General features: G+C 40.9%; 1 protein-coding gene across 1 annotated transcript; it reads left to right on the top strand.

The window, feature by feature from the left end:
* The first annotated feature begins 290 nt into the window (after positions 1-290).
* Positions 291-21,252, top strand: supt6h (SPT6 homolog, histone chaperone and transcription elongation factor). The gene is made up of 37 exons (XM_042498659.1): positions 291-421; positions 2,188-2,298; positions 2,392-2,562; positions 4,678-4,751; positions 4,868-5,048; positions 5,203-5,284; positions 5,565-5,820; positions 6,052-6,153; positions 6,306-6,419; positions 6,558-6,647; positions 7,635-7,777; positions 7,965-8,110; positions 8,269-8,376; positions 8,489-8,769; positions 8,900-9,054; positions 10,090-10,285; positions 10,938-11,077; positions 11,264-11,381; positions 11,476-11,552; positions 11,665-11,800; positions 12,667-12,804; positions 13,609-13,776; positions 13,876-14,003; positions 14,617-14,824; positions 15,047-15,194; positions 15,286-15,428; positions 15,532-15,672; positions 15,872-16,067; positions 16,174-16,319; positions 16,463-16,555; positions 16,674-16,787; positions 16,905-17,029; positions 18,462-18,574; positions 18,942-19,019; positions 19,121-19,299; positions 20,404-20,675; positions 20,929-21,252. The coding sequence occupies exons 2-37, from the start codon at positions 2,199-2,201 to the stop codon at positions 21,119-21,121; spliced, it is 5,253 nt and encodes a 1,750-aa protein (XP_042354593.1). The 5' UTR covers positions 291-421; positions 2,188-2,198; the 3' UTR covers positions 21,122-21,252.
* The last annotated feature ends 471 nt before the right edge of the window (positions 21,253-21,723 follow it).

The raw sequence follows: 21,723 nt of genomic DNA on the forward strand, positions 1-21,723 counted from the left end.
ACGTCACTAAAGAGGTACCGTACGCCAGGCGGAAGCTCGGGAAACAGCGCCCCTAGCGGAGCGGAGTGGTACTGCAAATATCTCATCGGGGTTTGGGTTTGTTTTGTGTTTATTTAGCGTCACTGTGAGATATTTTGATATTTATGATTAATATGAAAATATTTACACTAATTACTAATAGCGGTTATATTGTGCGGTCGTATTTAGTGGTTTAGTTTTGTGAATAATCAAGGTGAACCAGCAGGGGGCGGCACCCCGCTAACCGAAAGGGATGCTTGTTCCCTCACTGCATCCCGGAATTGCCATCACGCTGCTCGCTATCGGCCATTTTTTACAAGTACAAGCTCCCCGAAACACAAAACACAACACAATCCCGTTATTATTGTAGACATATACGGAGCGTGCCACCGCAGCGAGACGTGTAAGTCCAACATCACCGTGGTCATTTTCGATATTTATATTGTGCTGCCTAGCTAACCGCTGTTAGCTTGCTAAGGCTAATGCAGCTGGCTGTTGTTGTCGTCCCAGCTAATGCTAGGCTAGGCTAACGTAACGATACCGCTATGCTAAAGCATTAACGTTAGACTGCGAAGTTGGCTCAGAGGCCTTGGTTTATTTCTGTAACGATGATACGAGGTTAATTGTCCTTTGTTGAAAGTTAACGTATTGTTATAAAGTCAAATGAACAATTTGAAAATAAAAGACTAGTCACTTGGTTAAGCGTTGCTCGCAAGTTAACTTGGATTGCTAGCACAGGTATTAGCTAAGATGATGGGTGCTAGCTCACAGGGATAATAATTCAAGCTAGTGTTATTGACTAAAATTCCCAATTTATTGTTAATATATTTTGTTCCACTGCTCAGGAGATAACTTAATACTACAATCTTGATAATGTCAGATGCAGGTAGACTGAAAACAAGTCGTGTGTACGGTTAGTCATCTCCCTCGGTCTTGTGTGTGCGCAATGCGACATTGTTAGGTGGTGTTTTTTTTAAAGCTCGCCACCTAAATCCAGTCTTATTTTAATTTACTGACATTATAACACTACGGAAGAGTGAAAACTATCACAGTGTCAAAAATTAATACGATCATACAACATCGTTGAGTATTGCTATATTCATTCAACGTTTTTCGGCATTAATACAGATCAAACATGTTTGTGAGTGTGCCAAAAAAGTAGCAACACCTGCATGTGTAGTTCGGGCTATTTCGTATGTTTCCCTCGTAAATATTACTAAGGAGTTTAAAAATATATAACACATTCAATCAATATCATACAGCTTGTGTGAATGGACTCCAAAGAGTATACAGTAAACAGACGTGCATGGTTTACCTCTTTATTCTGAAAAATAATGCTTTGCAGTAATATATGGCTCAAAGCCACAGAGCACTATTTTAAATTGTGGAGGAGATTCTAAAGTTTACACATGTACCAAATATGTTAGACTAAATTTTTATTATTTGTTAGTTATTTTCTGTAGCTGGCACAAAAGTCAATGAGACCGATAACTGATATTTGGAATCAATATACATTTACATTAAAATGAACATCTGTCAGTATTTAGAATTTTAAATATAACAAACTCGAACACAAAACTTTTTTTAAAAGCATTTGGCAAATGTTTAATCAAAACTTGAGACTTTCAACATCCTACACAGCACATTCCCAGCAACTTTTTTTTTTTTTTTTTTATGAAATTGGGTGTAAATTCAAATGAATAAATATAAATAGCTTCCTGAGGTTTTACAGAGTAAAAGCTCCTCCAATGCTGACACTTTCTTTGCACTTTTTAATTCATTAATTTTATCTGCGATTAATCGATACAGAAAATTGGCAAAATGCCAAATATCAGCTCCAATAATCGGCCAGGCCAACAATCTGTTGACCCCCTATTTGAATAATGCCATCTAAAATATTTGAATAAAGAGCTGGAACACACTAATAAGGGATATATCTGTAATACTGTCAGATAGTGTGAAATCCGATTAATTTTCCACCTTAAAGCAGAACATCAAAGAAAAGGGACTATTATTGGGTGAAATTGCGATCACAGCATAGGACTATGGAACATGCTGCATGAGTTATTGTGTGTGTTTTGCTTTTGTATTTGTGACTAGCTTGGGAAAACGAAGTGATGCTTGGATGATGTTGAATGTTTACTAAAAGCCTTTTGCACTTATTCTCAGGAGCAGCAGTCATGTCAGACTTTATTGAGAGTGAGGCTGAGGAGTCAGAGGAGGAGTTTGAAGAGAAAGACCTAAAACCCAAAAAGACCCAGAGGTTTATGGAGGAAGATGGTAAGATTTGAATTGTTCACTTTTGGGTTTGTTTTTCAGAGGCTGGGGTTGCATGATGTGTGGACCGCTTATCTATCTCTAATTTCTCAACAGATGAAGAGGAAGAAGAGAACACAGAGGACCAGGATGAGCAGGGAAATTTACGCGGACTCATTGACGATGGAGATGAGGAAGGGGAGGAGGATGAGGACGAGCATGCTAGAAGTGGGAGTGGAGGGGGGAGTGACTCAGAGGAGGAAGTGAGGCATCGACGTAAAAAGCGCAGTAAGTGCATCATATGTTTTTGAAGCGTTACTGCTGTCATACAGTATGTTGTTTTTACAGGTAGTGGTCAATTTAAAGTATTCCCCAATGAAAGCTCCTCTAAACCTCGTGCTGTTTTTTGGAATCCCATGTACATGGCTGCGCCCACGCACAAGGGGCTTGCCTCTCCATTATCGCTCGCATATCACGCCTACGTTGCCTTTGATAGGGAAAAATGATGGCTAGTGCGGTGACTGCAATACAAATAAACCTGCTAATGTTTTGAACATCCATCGCCGTGGAATTTTATCACAAGAGGAGAAGTTGCATAACATAGCTCAATAGTTGACACTCTATGAATTTGGAAAACTGTGATACAGCGAGGAAAACAGAAAAAAGGCCACCAGAATTGACAGTGATATATGACATGTATATGTCGGTTGAAGACATTTGTAGGTCAGGAATGTTAAACTTAGTTTGAGGTAGTTTAGTGAAGGTGTCCTTTTGACATACTTTGTTGACTAGAGAGCACCTACGTATTGATTTTTCAGCTGTAAAATGTCCTGCTTTATATGTGTCTTTGTCACAATAAAAAAAAAAAAAAAATAGGGATCAAGATAGTTTGTTTTTTAAATTGGCCAATATATAATTATCTGAGTTTTAAACTCCTTTGTGTTACTGCCGACTCCTAGTGCTGTAAAATATGAATGTTTTAGATAGAAGAACCTCAGTCTGAACAGTTTTCAGATCAGGTCCTAATAATATACTGGCAGAAATAATACAATTGACCTCATAATGGTATTTTTCTAGGTATCCCACTCTGCAGTGATTTCCCAATATAATACAGAATTAATGATCAAAGTGCAAATTCAAGGTTTATCGCCATAATACAATACTGCTATTACATCATATATATTTTTAATGAGTTTTCTGAGTCTTACTTACTACTTTGCTGTGCTGAACCATAAATGTGAAAGCAACATTAAATAATTTCTTTTTTAATGCTTTTTATTAGGACCTTTTTTTTTACATTATAGGGACAATAAGCTAAGTAGATAAAAAAAAAATAAAAAAAGAGTAGAACACAGAGAGAAAAAACAAACCGATAGATAGATATGAGATCATGGGATGTTTAAAAAGTCAAGGCAAATTTTCCTCATTTAGAGTAGGATATTACACATGATAGATAAAGTAAATTTGAGAGATCCGTCTAGATGGATTACGTTTCTGAATCATCAGAACAGACTTAATTCTGGCCTCTGTTTGTTGGGCAGGTAAAACAACAGGTTGTCTCCCTTTTTTTGTTCTTTCAGCTCCATATGTTGTGGAACCAGATGCACGCACATATTGGTGCATTAACCTTGGCAGGTGGTGCTGAATGTTAGCCCTCTGCCGGTGTGGTGTATAATCATCCTTCATATATTTGTTTTCTCATTTTTAAAGAAAATGGATGTGTTGTGTCAGCTGCATTTACCTGGACTGAACCCAGTAAATAGATAATTGCCTGCAGTAGCTATGCTGACTGAAAATATGAATGAACTATGGTACCAGAGTCACCAGAGGCCCTACGAAACACTATTATCACAAGACTTAAATCATGATACAGTGTTATTGCGACTTAAAATTTTTTTGCGAAATGCTGAGTATTATGATAATCAGTATATTGCTGTCTATATCTTTTTTGTGCCTTTTTTTAACTGCAAAGTAAGTTAAAAAATTGTATCTAATAATATGAAGTTGTCATCTCACTTCAATCATTTAATCGCAGTAACATGTACCTAGTGGACATAAAAAGAATATGATTTTGTTATTGTAGTTGGCAACTGAAAGTTTCATTAGTATTTGCAATACTAATAATTGATATAATTTTTTAAAAAATCGATACTTTGTATTAATACAATATTTCCACTCAAAATATTGCAAGCAGCAATATTGCAGCTTTTTCCACCACCCCTAGTATACAGGTACCCAAAAAAAAGATTTGAATATATTTGTCTAAATCTCAACGTTTAATTTGGTCAACAAATAATAATGCGTATGACACCTAAGAACAAAAACATTGTTTTTTTTTATTTTTACAGTGGTAGAAATACAATATGACTTGAAGTTGTTTCCTCTGACTTTTCCTCTTTGCAGATTATGATGACTACCTGGATGACGACGATCTGGACCTCATTGAGGAAAATTTGGGTGTTAAAGTGAAAAGGAGGGTAAGAACAGTTTCTCACCACTACTTTCTCTGTAGTAACAGTGTGCACTTTTACCCGTAGCTTTTCACATTTGAAAAAGATGGCAGTGCTGATGCTGTGCCTGTCTCGTGTCACAGAAGAAGAAATATGACCGTGTAAAAACACTTGATGATGATGAAGAAGATGATGACGAGAAGGACTTGATCGCAGATGAGATCTTTCATGGTGATGCAGAGGGCGAGCTGGAGGAAGGCGAGGCTGTCGATGAGCCTCTCCACCACGCAGAAGATGAGGAAGAAGGAGAGGACGAGGAGTCAGGTAGGGCAGGGATGAGGGATTTTTATATCGGTCTTAGAGTATCTAAGATAAATAATAGAGAAAAAACAGTGATGTAAACTCAGTCCCAAACTTGATTTGTTGAAGATGTGCTTTAGAATGAATTAGTTGTTAAATGTGTGCTTTTGTCCCACAGATATAGACGATTTTATTGTGGATGATGACGGCCAACCTATCACCAAGAAGAGGGGCAAGAAGTTCTCGGGATACACAGATGCGTGAGTGTCGTGGTTTATACAGCAAATCTAGACATTAAAACAAATTTGGCTTTTTAAAAGATTTCTTATTTTTAGAAGCAGCTTGTTTTAGCCTTGCTTTTCCTTGCTACATTAAGTGATCTAACAGGGCTCAAATAGCATCCTCATTCATGAAATTAAAAATATTGATATATATTTGGAAACAAGACTATAAACACAATGGAAAGCTGATTTAAGACACGATTGAAGTGAAACACGTAATCACTGCTTCTCCTCCTCTTCGCTGGTCCTCTTCCCACAGAGCCCTCCAGGAGGCCCAAGAAATTTTCGGTGGCGACTTTGACTTTGCTGACTTTGATGCAGACGCTTACGACCAGGGTGAGGAAGAGGAGGAGGATCAGGATGAAGAGGGTTGGGACCGGCCCAAGAAGCAGACTAAGAGGAGGCAAGGGAGAAAGAGCATCTTTGAGATCTACGAGCCCAGTGAGCTGGAAAGTAGTCACATGACTGACCAAGACAATGAGATCCGCTCAACAGACATGCCTGAGAGGTTCCAGGTGTGTGTGTGTGTGTGTGTTTGTCTGTGTTTTTAATGCTAATAGTGTTGAATTTGCTGTTGTTACATTCTTACATGGAACATAAAGGATCTTTATTACAGCTTCTTCTATGTCCGTGTTTAATTACTGCTGATAAAAAGGAGTGGACAGGTTTTTGAGTAACCAGTTAAGCCTTGGAAGCTTATTTTTTTGTGTTTTTGAGTCTTCCTAATTCTGTTTTCCGTCTTATAGTTACGATCCATCCCTGTAAAGCCCGCTGAGGATGATGAGCTAGAAGAGGAAGCAGAGTGGATCTTCAGACATGGCTTCTCCACTCTCACTATCTCCATGCAGGTATGACCTTTGCCATACACACTCGGGGAAAAATGCATATACCAAAAGTTAAAAAACAATTCCTTGGGTTTTCAGGTATGATACCTGGTTAGAGGATACATAATTTGAATTCGTTTGCTATTTTCTTGTTTTTTCTCCCATGCCCTAAACAGGAGAGCACAGATTATCTAGACCGGGGTACAACCACAAACTTCAGCAGGAAAGGCCCCAGCACCATTGCCAAGATCAAAGAGGCCCTCAACTTCATGAGGAATCAGCAGTTTGAGGTACAGTGAGCACACCATACCCTATGATTTTCTTAACATGTTTACTTTTTCTCTGAACAAATTATTATTTTTTAAGAGGGGATGAAAAATGTAACACTTAAGTAAAAAAATTATATATTATCATGTTTATTTTTCCAGGTCCCATTCATAGCTTTCTACAGGAAAGAGTATGTGGAGCCAGAGCTAAACATCAATGACCTGTGGAAGGTGTGGCAGTGGGATGAAAAGGTATTGTTGATATTTTGTTTTTGCAGAAGGAATAGATAAGGAAAGTAGGATTGGGTTCTGGTTCCTGATTGCTACCATCGGACCAAATCATAACGCAGAGATCTGTGCCTCATTTCAGGGCCAAATGTGTGGGTAGGAGATAAAGTTAGCAAGTGTGTGCGTTTGTGTGTTTGTGTTTGTGACTTTGATGAGTGAGTCCGAAGCGAGCAGCAGAGTATGAAGTTAAATAGCAGTTTGATGTGTGAGCAGCTTAGGCTGTTTTGTCAGTGAATAAATGGTACAGCTCCTTAAGATCCGAGTCAGGCTCCTGTTTCATTTTTGTCACCTGCTGTTTAAAATGAAGGGGGTTAGCACCGAAGTTAGCAAGCTAAGTTAGCCTCCCTGGCTCCCTTAAGGTGAACTGTTAAGGCGGACTGATCAGGCTGTAGTCATTGTAGTAACAATCTCGGCCGCTCCTAAACAGAAAATACGGAAATGTCTGTCTGCTGAGTCTCTCCTGAGTCAGTGAGGCAGATCCAGATCGCAAATCCTAACGTATTGTGATTTCAGTAGTCCCGTAACTGTTATTTAGTCTTTAATTATTGTAGTTGTGTAACTTGGGTAACAGTAAAGTATACTTTTAACTGTTTAATGTACTGTAACAATTTCAAGTTTAAATTTGCCATTGCAATAAAAAAGCAGTTATTTCGAGTCATTAACCACTTTGTCTGTTTTTGTTGTTATTTAAGATATCTATTTATGCACAGTTTTAGCATAAAGCATAGTTCTAGTATCGGAAAAAACCCAAACAAATGATACCCGACCCCATAGGAGAGCTTATGTTGGGAGTCAGTATGAAAATGTGAATCCTCTGGGTGCAAAGCCAGTTCTATAATAATCTTCTCTAAGATTAATTAATATTCTTTTACATAATACTAAATTATTTGCTTTCAACAACTGCGCACGTGTACTAATTCTGCTTTCTTGACTTGCATTTTTATCCACCAGTGGACTCAGCTGAAGACCCGGAAGCAGAACCTGACCCGTCTGTTTCAGAAGATGCAGTCCTTCCAGTTTGAGCAGATCTCGGCTGACCCTGACAAACCTTTGGCTGATGGCATCCGTCCTCTGGACACAGCAGACATGGAGCGGTACATCTCTCTGAAAATGATAATCTCAGATGTACTGTAATTGGATGTGACTGCACTAATCAAGACGTAACTGCAGGAAATTAAAGTGATAACGTTCACATAGTGATCCATTATACACAGCGAAATTAATGTATCCTCACCACTCATTTTTCTGCCTCATTTAAACCTATTTGATCATTTTCTGTAGGCTGAAAGATGTGCAGACTCTGGAAGAGCTGGGCGATGTCTACAACCACTTTCTGCTCTACTATGGCCGAGACATCCCCAAAATGCAGAATGCTGCAAAGGGCAGTAAGAAGAAACTCAAGAAGATCAAAGAAGTGTCAGAGGATGGTAAGATGGATGCACCTGAATTGACGATGTCATTATATGGTGATAGATGAAAACTACAGAATCATTTATTTCAAAGTCAAATGAACTTTTGGCAAGGAATGTTTGCCATACTTTAACAGTGCTGCTGCATGACTGATTTTGACGGTCTGCCTCTTTAGGTGAAGAAGAGGAATTTGAGGTAGAAGAAGAAGAAGAACAGAAAGGACCTGACCTCAAGCTGGCGTCTCGTAGAGATATGTACAGCATCTGTCAGAGCGTAGGACTTGGTTAGTCTCCTTTCCCACCTTGCACACCACAGTCTCAGAGTACATTGTTTGCTTGTTTGTTTCCTAGCCTGGTAGCACTTCAACTTCATTTTCTGTTTGTTCCTTACTGCAGATGGCTTGGCTAAAAAGTTTGGGTTAACTCCAGAGCAGTTTGGAGAAAATCTGAGAGACAGTTACCAGCGTCACGAGACAGAGCAGTTCCCGGCTGAGCCTGTAGAGCTGGCCAAAGATTATGTTTGCAGTCAGTTCAGCACTCCCGAGGCAGTGCTGGAGGGAACCAGGTACATGGTGGCCATGCAGATTGCTCGTGAACCTCTGGTCAGACATGTTCTCCGACAGACCTTTCAGGAGAGGGCCAAGATCAACATCAAGCCTACAAAGAAGGGCAAAAAGGTACGGGTACATGTAATTGCAGACATTTGGAAAACAAGACAAAAATCGTAGACAACGAACCCTAAACAGAAAGGTTTCTGAGCTTGCATAGTGTTCTAAACCTGCGTTGCTTTTTGCTTACTTTCTGTAGGAGGTGGACGAAGCTCACTTTGCCTACTCTTTCAAGTATCTTAAGAACAAGCCTGTAAAGGAGCTGAACGGGGATCAGTTCTTGAAGATGTGCCTGGCAGAGGAAGAGGGCCTGCTTTCCATTGACATCTGTATAGACCTCATAGGGGTCAAAGGGTAAGCACAGTAACAATGCTTGTGACAAAAAACTGAATGAGGGAAGATCTTTTCAGTGACGTTGGGGGGGCTGCCCCTTAAAAGTCCTTGATTAGTATCATCAGTCGATCCCTCAGTCGACTAAAATAGCTTCATGTTGAGCAGCCAGGGTTTTTTTTTTTTGTTTTTTTGCTAGTCAGTGTGCTGTGCCGTGTGCCTCTGGGGAGGTTTTGGTTCCCAGACTTTGCCGTGGAGTGACAGCTCTTGACTGTCACACTACTCTTTGGTAGAGGCTGCAGCCGACGCGATGCAGCATCACAGAGGAAGAGAGATTCTGCACTGCAAGGCTCCACGATAGCACAGTCTTCTCTCCTCTGCTTAGAAGTGGTGAATTTACAGCTCACAGCAATTTAATACGACAGTCCCCGGCTTTTGTTTGACATCTAGAGTTGGCAAAAAATATTGTTGCACATTTGCAATCTGCTGTTAGCATCATTAGCTTGTTTACTATATCACATTAATGCAGCATTCATACTCTACTGTAAAAATGTATATGGAAAAACAAAACAAATCCTCGAGTATTCATATTTAACAGCAGAATCACATTCGACTTACATAGCTCAGAGTCGGGTACAGCCCTAGATGTTGGTCTGCTAGATCTGCATAGGATGAACCTCCTCAAATCCGATAAGATGTGATTATAGGCAGACCAAGGATCAGGGAGGCTGGCCACTTAAAATAAGTCACTTTTAATCAACCAGATGGAGGAAATTCCTTGGCCACAGGACGTTTACCAAGCACAGGATCTAATTTGACTTTGAAGTGTTGTGCCATTTTTAGCGTATGTATAGAAATCTGTTTTGGATGTTGTAGGAAAGAAGGGGTTGATAAGTAGGATAGATCCCCCGAGTTTAATTTCTTTTTAAGCTGCAGCTTGTGTTTTTATCTACATCCTTGCCAGTAGAGCACGGGGCTTTTGAATTATGACTGTGGTGACATTAAGGCACTCTTCTCTGTCTCTGCTTCTCTCTGTGTCTTCCCTCTGCTCGTCCTCAGGTATGCTGGGGACCAGACGTACTTTGATGAGATCAAACAGTTCTACTACAGAGATGAGTTCAGTCACCAGGTGCAGGAGTGGAACAGGCAACGAACTCTGGCCATAGAGAGAGCTCTCACTCAGTTCCTGTACCCTCAGATGGCCAAGGAGCTCAAGAGCAAACTGATCATTGAGGCCAAAGAGAGCATTGTCAGGGTAATTTGTCATGATATTTGTCTGCATTTATAGTGTTAGGCACAGAAAGTCATCAAAATCATCACGTCTGTAAAATTAAGTTATAGGGCCAAATAATTATAGAATTGTTATACAATATAGTGTTTTAAACCATGGATGAATAAATAGGTCTGGATAAGGCATTGAATACAAGTTCCCTTTTATTCCTGTGGGAGTTGCTCAATGCGGCATGAAGCCAAAATGATTCAACTACTGCGTATAAAATTAACTGGACAATCGGCACTGCTTCTGCACTGAGGAGGCACACTAAACACCTATGCTGGCTTAGCTGGCTTTTCTATTTTGTTTTTTTTCTGGTTGACTGTTAACTTGAATGAGGATAAAATGATTCAGTTGTGCAGCTCTTCTAGTCTTTATAAGTTTTATCGGACTGAATGGATCAAGTCCCGATAATCATTTTGTGAGGGTTGTGATGGTAAAAAAATGTATCCACTAGTTTACTGATGTCTCTTACCCAGTGTGAGAAAAAGTCTTTTTGGGCTGCATGGCACCACGTGACGGACCCTGAACTTGTTTTGCCACTACGAAAAAATTAGTCTGGAGGCCCACGATCCTTCCTGGTTTAAACCTTAGAGCTCATTATGAACCCTCTGTTCTCCATTTCTCCTCACAGTCCTGCTGCCGTCGGTTGTATAACTGGCTAAAGGTGGCTCCTTACCGACCGGATCAGCAGGTTGAGGAAGACGATGATCTGATGGATGAGAGTCAGGGCAAGGGCATTCGGGTGCTGGGTGTTGCCTATGCACCAAGCAGGTATGTACCCACCAGTATTTTTTTCATCAGTTTTACCATCATTTTTGGTATTGACAACCGAGTGCTCGCTTTCGTGCGTGAGCGATGCTGCACATTTGAATTGCAACTGTATAAGACCAATGTTTGCTGCAGAAAACACACTTTTGTGACGATATAGTTTCTAACTTATAAACCTTACTTCGACAGAGACACACCAGTTTTCTGTGCTCTGATCAACGGGGAAGGGGAGGTGGTCGACTTCTTACGTCTGCCCTACTTTATGAAGAGGAGGAATGCCTTCAGGGAGGACGAGAGAGAGAAGAAGGTACAAGCAGAGAACGCGAGTGTGCAGTCAACAGATGCTCTTGTTACTGGACGCATCTTTGAGATGATCACTCGTTTGTTTGTTTTATCTTCAGGCACACGACATTGAAAATCTCAAGAGGTTTCTGTCAAGCAAGAAACCTCATGTGGTAGCTGTTGCTGGGGAAAACCGGTAAATAATTGATTTCTTTTTGTATGTGCTGGGAGGCTACATGTACATATTTTGAGCAGTAACTGTAATGGATTTGAAGTTGAAATGTTCAAAACATGCTTTGTGTGCGCAGCGATGCTCAAATGATCATGGAGGACATAAAGAGGGCCATCAGCGAGCTTGAACAAGAGTCCTCTCTGCCTGCGGTGGGAGTGGAACTTGTTGACAATGAGTTGGCCACATTGTACATGAACAGCAAGAAGTCTGAGGTAAATTCATAACACCTCACCATACCATGTATAGGCACACACACAAGAGTAGTTTAACTCACTATGGCAATTACATAGCAAGTTCACACAGTGATGGATCCAAGATTTGACCCAATGCTGCCTTTGTTGCTGTTCATTTTCAACTTACCCTCTGCTTTTTCAGCCAGAGATGCTTTAGAAACATTTTTTAATTATTAGTTTATTTATTTATTAGGGATTATTGGAGCCTGACTTGTATCATGTCTCTTTATTGTCAGTTGTTTATAATATATGTTTCAAGAAGAATTCTTCTACTGCAAACCAAATCTACTTTCGGACAAAAATTAGAGATGAGCATCAGTACTTGAGTACTGGAGTACTTGATTTGGACGCCTGTATAGTACAGAGTACTTGCACATTGTTTTTGTTCTGTAGAAGAAAATGGATAATAAATGTGAATGAAAATTGACCCTTCTGTATACTAAAAGTTAACATTTTCTGGATGGGTTTGCAGTTATGTAATTGCTATGTATAAATATTTGCACAGATCCATGTAGAAAAAAAAGATGGATCTGTGTTCATCATTTGTAGTCAGATGATATGCAATCTAAAGGCCAGGCATAAGAGAGATGTTTGAAAGTATTTCGACAAACTAACGTAAGGAATGTGCAGTGCAAGCTATTCAATATTAATATTGCTGTTCTGAGCGAATCTCTACAATCTGTGCAGCGCAGATAGGAAGGCTGGCCATAATCTCTACCCTCATTTTCTCTTGCTTGTGCATTTATTTCAGATAATTTCTACATTTTTAGTTGATAATAACTATTTAAGTTTTTTCATCCCTTATACAAATAAAGTAACATAACCTCACCTTTTTATCTGTGCAGGTTGATTTTAGGGATTACCCTCCGTTGCTGCGACAGGCTGTGTCGATAGCCAGGAAGATCCAGGATCCCCTGATGGAGTACGCTCAGGTTTGCAGCAGTGATGATGATATTCTCTGCCTCAAACTACACCCGCTGCAGGTGAGACTTTGAAGAGATAGTGCATTTGTGTGTTTTATCTCCATTTATATACTTATTTACTGCTATATATTATTGAAACATGCTTTCTTTGTAAAGTATCACAGCCAAATTTACACAATTTCCTGCAACATCACAGACACGTTAAGTGAATTAGTTTGGGTGTAATGATACAATTTTAAAACTTTTGGGTTTTTTGGGGTTTGTTGCTTGTAGCTCTTATGCATGGTATTTATATTCATACATAGTTGTCAAATGTTTCTGTTTAACTGAATGCCTACTTCAGTGTTTTTACAGAAAGAACAAAAACAAAAACCCAAAAAACAGATTCAGTTTCTTGCATGTGTACACACTTGGACATTAAAGCTAATTTTGATTTAAATTTTTTGACTTTTGGTAACAGGAGATAAATTGCACTTTCTATTCTCTTGTTGCATTAAGAGCCCATGACATACTGCAAGCAAAGTTTGTTGCTTGAAGTCTGGAAACAACCCCTCAATAATCTTTTCTGCTTCGTAATATGCAATATGTACTAACCTATCAATCATTATCAAGATGATAATGTGATGTGTTGCTTCTCCAAACTCTTGATCATCAGTAATGGCCGTTAAAACTAGATGCTGTTGACAAAGAATTAAGCCTGATTCCATGTTTGTTTTATGTTTGATAATGACAGTGCTCATTAATTAACATAAGCACCTGAGCTCATCGAGCACACAGGCACAAACAAATAGTAAAACGATGTTCTGCAGCTCCATAGAGCACAGCTTTGAGAAACTCTATTTTTTTTCTTACCTTCTTTCTCAGGAACATGTGGTTAAGGAAGATTTGCTCAGTGCTCTTTACTGTGAATTCATCAACCGTGTCAATGAGGTTGGAGTGGATGTGAACAGGGCCATCGCCCATCCTCACACTCAGAGCCTGGTCCAGTATGTCTGCGGTCTTGGACCAAGAAAGGGCTCCCACCTGCTCAAGGTACACATTTGCGCTTTGATGAATCTCTTGTGTAATCTTTGAAAGTGTAGTGCCTCCTCTGCTGACCTGTAAAGCATCATGGTTCTTGTATTTGTGCAGATCCTGAAGCAGAACAACACTCGCCTGGAAAACAGAACCCAGCTGGTCACAATGTGTCACATGGGACCCAAAGTTTTTATCAACTGTGCCGGATTCATCAAGATCGACACAGCATCTCTTGGGGACAGGTTGGTACCATATTGCGTTCTGTTACACGCTTGGGCCAGTTCCTGCGCATCCTCAGAAAGTCTTTAAAGGTATTGAATTCATCAATCTAAAAATAAGGCCTCAATTGGCATTAAATTCACTTTAAGTAATTTTTTGAAAGTCTTAAAAATGACATGATCTTTTTTTCTGACATTGCATTGTATGATTTCAAAATAACTGGTAACATTTTTTTTGTAAAATAATTTAATACATTTCTTTTCTTAAACTTGTCATGTTGAGAATCCAAGTGGTGGAGTCTCACTTGCAGATTGAGAAACACAGAATCTATATATGTTCCTTATGTTGGTTAACCTAACAGATATCTTTTGGTAAAATGTTCATTGTCTTCCATGTGTTCCACCATAAAAAGTTTTGTTTTTACAAACTTTTAACGTAGATAATGAAACTTTTTCACTGGACAAAAATATTATTGGAATATTGGTCTTAAACAAAACTTTGAGTAGCATTAAAAAAGTCGGACCATCCAGATGTTGAATCTACCATTGTCAGACATGGCTGCGATCTACCATTCAGCCTGTTGTGGAATTATTTTAAATCAGCATCGGTTTTTCTTCTTTCAAACCTTCCAAACAGTACCGACTCCTACATCGAGGTTCTGGATGGATCTCGTGTTCACCCTGAGACATACGAGTGGGCTCGCAAGATGGCTGTGGACGCCCTCGAGTACGATGAGTCGGCAGAAGATGCCAACCCAGCCGGAGCTTTGGAGGAGATCTTGGAAAATCCAGAACGTCTCAAAGATCTGGACCTGGACGCCTTTGCTGAAGAGCTTGAGAGACAGGTCAGTGTGGGTGTTGTGGCTTTGACGGCAGCAATGTCTCATGCATTCTGCTGCCAGAGTTATAACAAGCAGCCTAAAAAATCCTACAGTGCAGATACCTTTATACTCTGTCCAGACAAAGAGGCATGCCAGACACAAGTGTTTCAGAAACCTGTGAAGCCAAAAGAAACATCAACTCACCTTTCAAGTTTTATTCCGGTTTTCTTCGTTTTGTCCACGTAGGGTTACGGCAACAAAGGGATTACTCTGTATGACATTCGTGCAGAGCTGAGCTGCAGGTACAAAGACCTGAGAGTTGCCTACAGAGTCCCCAACACTGAGGAGGTCTTCAACCTGCTCACCAAGGAGACTCCAGAAACCTTTTATATCGGTAATCCACACACACAGAAATGCAGCTCTTTCTACTAGTATGGTTAACGTTTTTGCCTGTGGTTGATGTTTTTTTCCTCCTTCTCTTCCAGGTAAACTGATCACCAGTGTAGTAACTGGTATCGCTCACCGGCGGCCTCAGGGAGAGAGCTACGACCAGGCCATCCGTAACGATACTACAGGGCTGTGGCAATGTCCCTTCTGCCAGCAGGACAACTTCCCTGAGCTCAGTGAGGTAACAGACACGAGTTTTCTCCTTTTGGCATTTTAATGTTAGAACACGGCTGACAGTCTGCCATCTAAATATCTTGTTTTGTTTGTTTTTGCCCCTGCGTTAGGTGTGGAATCACTTTGACAGCGGTTCGTGTCCAGGTCAGGCCATTGGAGTGCGGTCCAGATTAGATAACGGCGTCCAAGGATTCATCCCCACCAAGTTTCTCAGTGACAAAGTTGTCAAACACCCTGAGGAGCGGGTCAAGGTGAGGCATTGTTTTTTGTTGTCATCTTTTTTGTCTTTTGCTGATGCTTTTCTTTTTTTTATGTTTCTGAGAGTTTCCTGTTTGTGACAGTTAAGATTTCCTGACATCTACGATTAATTGTCACCTTTTTCTGTCTTTCTTTTTATTGTGGCACTGGTGTAACACTACATTGTTCCCCTTCCTCCTCCTCCTCCTCCAGGTGGGCATGACCGTTCACTGCCGCATCATGAAAATTGACATTGAGAAATTCAGTGTCGACCTCACGTGCCGCACCTCGGATTTGATGGACAAAGCCAATGAGTGGAAGCTCCCTAAGGACAGCTACTATGACTTTGATACAGAGTCCGAAGACCAAAAACAGGAGGAGGAGCTCAAAAAGAAACAACAGCGAACGCGTTAGTATTATTACAGGATTAACATAAGTTATTAGAATTGGAATATCTAAAAAAAAAATTGTTATTTGTGTTATTTGTTTACTTTGCATTCTCTGTGCCTCTCCAGCATATATAAAGCGTGTGATCGCCCACCCCAACTTCCACAATATCAGTTTCAGCCAGGCAGAGAAAATGATGGAGACCCTGGACCAGGGAGACTTGATCATCAGACCAAGCAGCAAGGGAGAGAACCACCTCACAGTCACCTGGAAAGTAAGAAACGATAAAATAAAAACACATTAATAAAATTTTAAAGCAAATCAGACCATTTGCATGTGGAAAATCAAGTCGTTACTTAAATGTTAAGAGTTTGTTTGACATTCTATATTTCAGTCTGATCATGTGATGTTTTGTAGGTGGCTGATGGCATCTACCAGCACGTGGACGTGAGAGAAGAAGGCAAAGAGAACGCATTCAGTTTGGGGCACACCCTGTGGATCAACAATGAAGTAAGCAGTTTACTCCTCTTTGCCCTGCGTGATCCAAACCTGCAGAAAATGTATTGTTTAACATCGGTGTTGTTGTGGCTGCTTCATGTTTTTAAAGAGTCTTTTGCGTTCTCTGCAGGAGTTTGAAGATCTGGATGAAATCACTGCTCGGTACATTCAGCCAATGGCGTCATTTGCTCGGGATTTACTTGGGCATAAATACTTCCAGGACTGCAACCAGGGAAGCAAGGAGGTATATTCTTATCTACCCTAATGTTATTTTTACTGTGGAAACCAGAACTCCACAAGTCATTTGTTGCAGAGTTGCACCTCTCATGTGTCCTTTTGTCTTGTTCTTTTTCTCAAATAGAAAATGGAGGACTTACTGATGAAGACAAAGAAGGAGAAGCCTACTTTCATTCCTTACTTTATCTCGGCATGTAAAGATCTGCCAGGAAAATTCATCCTGGGCTACCAGCCTCGTGGAAAACCACGGTGAGCAAAAATGTTTTTGTCCCTTCTGTTTTCTGATTATTCGCTTTAATGATGCCAGAAAATGTTGAATAATACCATGCAGGATTTGTCTGTTACTGTTAAGCCTCTTTCCCAGTGGACAAAAACCCCACTAACATTCACGAACGTCTGGCTCTTGTATTCAGTGAGCATTCTCTCCCAGAACTTATAACAAATGGCAATAGTCACGGATATTTATTGGTTCAAGTCGGCTTTGATCGAGAAGGACAGCCACCAGGTAGACATGCTTAATTTCAGCCCCTTGGCTTGCGCAATGCAATAACGGGCCGCAACAAAATACTATCAGTCTCCATCCGAGCTGTGCCTGAACATTGCTAAAAATTTAGTCTGCACCAAGTCTGAGAGAGAGAGACTGAACCAGTAAGAGATATATAAAAGAAGTAATCACTGTAACATTTTCACTGGCCTTCATGCTCCTTCCCTCTTTCTGCCACCCTGTTTTTCAGCCAGTCTGTGACGTCAAACACGATGCACCAGTAAAGCATTTTATCACATATTTTGGTTTCTTTGTGTAAAAAAAAAACCCTCATACACACACTGGTTTCGGTGGACAAAGATTATTAATAAAGACAACATTCAAACAAAAAAAAGCTTTTGCAAGCTAACTAAGCTATCCGCTGCTACCTGCCTGTCCAACAGAATACAGGCCAACCTCGCACTTCATCCCTGTCCTCTCCTTCAGTTCTGTGAAGGAGTGAAAGCCAACCCCAGATTCACTCTCATTTTGAAGCGTGTTTGAAACAAGCTGTCAGCTTGGCATTTCGCCCCGCCATGTTTGCGTTGTTTTGGATGCTGTGTCTTCAATTTTCATAACAGCATTTTTTTAAGCTTCCTCTTGGATGCATGCTGCTAATCCTGATTGCTGCAGCCCTGACCTCACCTGCGGGCTACACAACCAGAGACATCCCAACCACAGCAAAAAAAAAGAAAATACAGGCACAGGGCAGAGTCTCTGCAGATAAATACACCGCCACACATTTCTAGTGGATCATTAGTGATGATTGAGAGAGATTACTGTTCTATTAGTCTATACATTGTTTTTTAGGAAGATCATATAAGCTGTTCTTCTAATTTTGCTTTTCCCCAAAGCAGCTCAAGCTCACATTTAAACCACAAAAACAGCAGACGATGCCATTCAGCACTCTAAACATCATGAATCACAGTGACATATGGTGACATGCAGCTATAGCTACTACAGAGGCTCAGATTTGCAAATCTGAATCTCTGAGTCATGTCACACTTGTCGTGCCAATTTGCTCAACTAATCATAATTCATATCCACTCTCCCACACAGCTGCTCCACAGCCAAGACATTTTTTATTCGATGTTTCTTTCTTTAAATGATAACAAGGTTTTTTTTTTTGTTTTTTTTTTTTTTTTTCTTTTTATCTAGGGTTGAGTATGTGACTATTACCCCGGATGGCTTCCGCTACCGTTCACAGATATTTCCTACAGTGAACGGACTTTTCCGTTGGTTTAAGGATCATTACCAAGAGCCTGTACCAGGTATGGAAACATTATACAGGGTTCCCATGCTCATGGAAAACCAGGAAAAGTCATTGAATTTAATTTTATATGGGATTTATTTTCTGTAGCTGTTGACGTAACATTTGATGAGTGACGTTTTGTTTACCATCACATACATTTCTTCATTTTCTCTCTACCTTCCCTCCCTCACGTGATGTATGTTAGCTGAGTTTGAATCTGATATGTTTGAAGTGGGTAAAGAAAAAGTGTTTTTCATTGTGGGTCATAAGAAAGTAATGGAAAAGTTTGGAAATTTTGCCCATGAAAATGTGAGGGAACCCTGGCCATATTACAACAGTTGAAGGATATAGTGGGTTATTATCTTACATTTTCTCATCTGTCAAAGGCATCACTCCCAGCAACAGTAGCCGAACAAGGACACCTGCATCCCTGAACGCCACTCCGGCCAATATCAACATCGCAGGTGAGTCCCGCTCTCTCCAGCACGCACAAAAATCAATGCTTCCAGCATGAGTGGAGCTGTTGTAGATTTTACTATTGCCTAATGTATTCCTTCCTCCCTAGACTTGACGCGAGCTGTCAACGCCCTCCCACGCAACATGACCTCTCAGATGTTCAGTGCCATCGCCGCAGTCACAGGCCAGGGCCAGAACCCCAACACCACCCCCGCACAGTGGGGCTCCAGCCAGTACGGCTATGGTGGCAGCACAGGAGGAGGAGGAGGGAGCTCCTCTGCTTATCATGTGAGTGCTGCTTTTAATTTTGATAACTTTTTTGGCAGGACAGATGTTTTTGGTGATTTATGTGGCTCCAAACAGACTAAACTAATATTTATTTTGTCTATATAACCTGTAGGTGCCCACAATGATACCAAACACAGATACATTAAGTCCCGTGAGCGTGGTAAATAGGAAGCTTTTGAAAGGCGCAGTTTAGGAAATCATCAAACCAGCTGATTTTTTTCCTTTTCAGATATTACCACATAACATGAGGCATTATATAATTATACTTGGTCACGCTTCATATGTTTTATTTATGAGAAATGTATTCACACCAGCCAGTTGGTTTTGAAAGAAGTTTTCTAAAAAGTTTTGTACTCTACCATTACATAATTTTGTTTCTCATTTATAGTCAAAAATATGCAAAATTGTTAAACTTTATAACCTGATGCAGTTAAATTAAAACATGTGAAATATAAAATATTGGTTAGTTTGAGAGAAAAAAGTCCAACTGAAATTAAGTTGCATGTGTTACAAAATGGGATTTTTCAAATTACTTTATTCATCCTGCATTGTGGAAATATGTATATTTTTTCTTTTTGTTCAAAATTGTTGCACATTTAAAATAATTACAACCTCACATTTTGTCAGTCATGTCAACAGTCTGACTGCAAAACTCGGTCCGTCATCAAAGTTATGGAACAGGTTTAATTTTATGCGATTTTTCGTAACCCTCAAAAACACTTAGAGAGATGTTTGACCAAGATGCAGTGAGGAAAATTAGGCGTAATCTGCGAGACACATACATCCACAACCAGAAAGAGGAGCAGGGCAGGATTTAACAGCAGGTCAGCGAGAAAAAGAAGTCGAAATTCACTGAAGCAGTTACCTACTTTTAATCTTCCATGACAAAGAAAAGATAACGTTAGCGTATCCAGAAATGCACAACAGTAACAATGATGCTTACAACAGAGCGCAGTTTAATAGTATTCTTTCATAACTCTGGTATGAAGGAAGCCGTGGCGCCAAATGCAGGACGCCAGTTGAGATACAGGCCTTTTTTTTATCAGTATTATAAATTTTTGACTCATTGAGCCACTTTCATTCCCATCACTTCCTCCTCTGCAGGTATTTGCCACACCCCAGCAGCCCATTGCGACGCCCATGATGACGCCCAGCTACTCCTACACCACACCGAGCCAGCAGGCCCTGGGCACGCCGCAGTACACCGGCTCCACCCCACAGTCCTCGCACTCTCACGCACACAGCCACCCGCACGGAAGCCACGTGTCACACCACAATCATCACGGCCATCACAGCAGTCACCATGGCCACGCTTCCGGGACGCCATCATCCTCCACCTCATCCAGAGGACGGACGCCCCAGCAGCAACAGCCAAAGTAAGTGCCTGTGGAGCATGTTTGGGTGCCCTGATGTATTTAACCATGCGCCTCCTGAAAAAGAAACCTTGTTAACTGAAGTTTTTTTTGATCATCTGCTGTATAGCTTTGTTGTTGAATGACAGTTTTTCTGCCATTAGATGGCGCTAAACCCTCAGTCTGCACATCATTTTAGGGCCAAGCAAGCAGCCGCCATTTAACCCTTCACTGTGTTTAACTGAAACCCCTCCCTCTTTGTCCTCCCTCTTTGCAGAGCCAGCAGCAGCAACGCCTCTGCAGTGGACTGGGGCAAGATGGCGGAGCAGTGGCTGAAGGAGAAAGAAGCGGAGGGGCGGAAGAAAGCCCAGAGGATGACGCCACGACCGTCGCCCAGCCCCATGATCGAGAGCACACCCATGTCCATCGCTGGAGATGCCACGCCCCTGCTGGACGAAATGGACCGATAGGACACAGAGGGGGGCGTCGGTACACCCCCCCCCCCCCCCCCCCCACCCCCACCCCCAACCCCATCCTTTGTACTGCTTCTTCATCTGGATAACCCCCCACCTTTTGTCTCTCCCACGACCCATCAGCCCTTTCATCCGGCCAGGCAGCAGCTGGAGTCCAGTCCATCCAGCTGACTGTCTGTTCATTCGTTCTCTTCACCTCCTGATATCGTAGCTGCAGTTTATCACTCTGGCATCATGGCTCATCTCAGTTCCTTCTTTCCTCTTGTCTTCCCGTGTACCCATCTCATCCCCTCCTCACCTCCAGCCATCTCCTCTGGCTGCACAGTGTTTTGTACAGTCAGGATTACACTGTATATGTCATGCAGAAATGAAATTGTCATACAATGGCAAAAAAAAAAAAGAAACTTGAAATATCCGACAGCAGTTACATATAGGATATGGACCTACACAGACAATGTCAGACAAGCTGTCCTACTACCTTTATTTTTGCGATTGGTTTTAGTTCGATCCATGACTGGTTTTGACAAAGGGGCGCAGGCGCAGCTTCCAGAAACCCACTGTTCCTCCTTAACGGGTGGTGGAGATATGCGAGCAGTTGC

Source organism: Plectropomus leopardus, chromosome 13, assembly GCF_008729295.1.
Source record: "Plectropomus leopardus isolate mb chromosome 13, YSFRI_Pleo_2.0, whole genome shotgun sequence".
NCBI lineage: Eukaryota > Metazoa > Chordata > Actinopteri > Perciformes > Serranidae > Plectropomus > Plectropomus leopardus.

What these genes read in the sequence shown, in the direction of transcription:
- supt6h (XM_042498659.1), top strand. Translation starts at nt 2,199, where the DNA reads ATGTCAGACTTTATTGAGAGTGAGGCTGAGGAGTCAGAGGAGGAGTTT. An exon ending in GCATCGACGTAAAAAGCGCA is followed by an intron (nt 2,563 to 4,677) that starts GTAAGTGCATCA and finishes TCCTCTTTGCAG; the next exon opens with ATTATGATGACTACCTGGAT. An exon ending in TCCAGAAACCTTTTATATCG is followed by an intron (nt 15,195 to 15,285) that starts GTAATCCACACA and finishes CTTCTCTTCCAG; the next exon opens with GTAAACTGATCACCAGTGTA.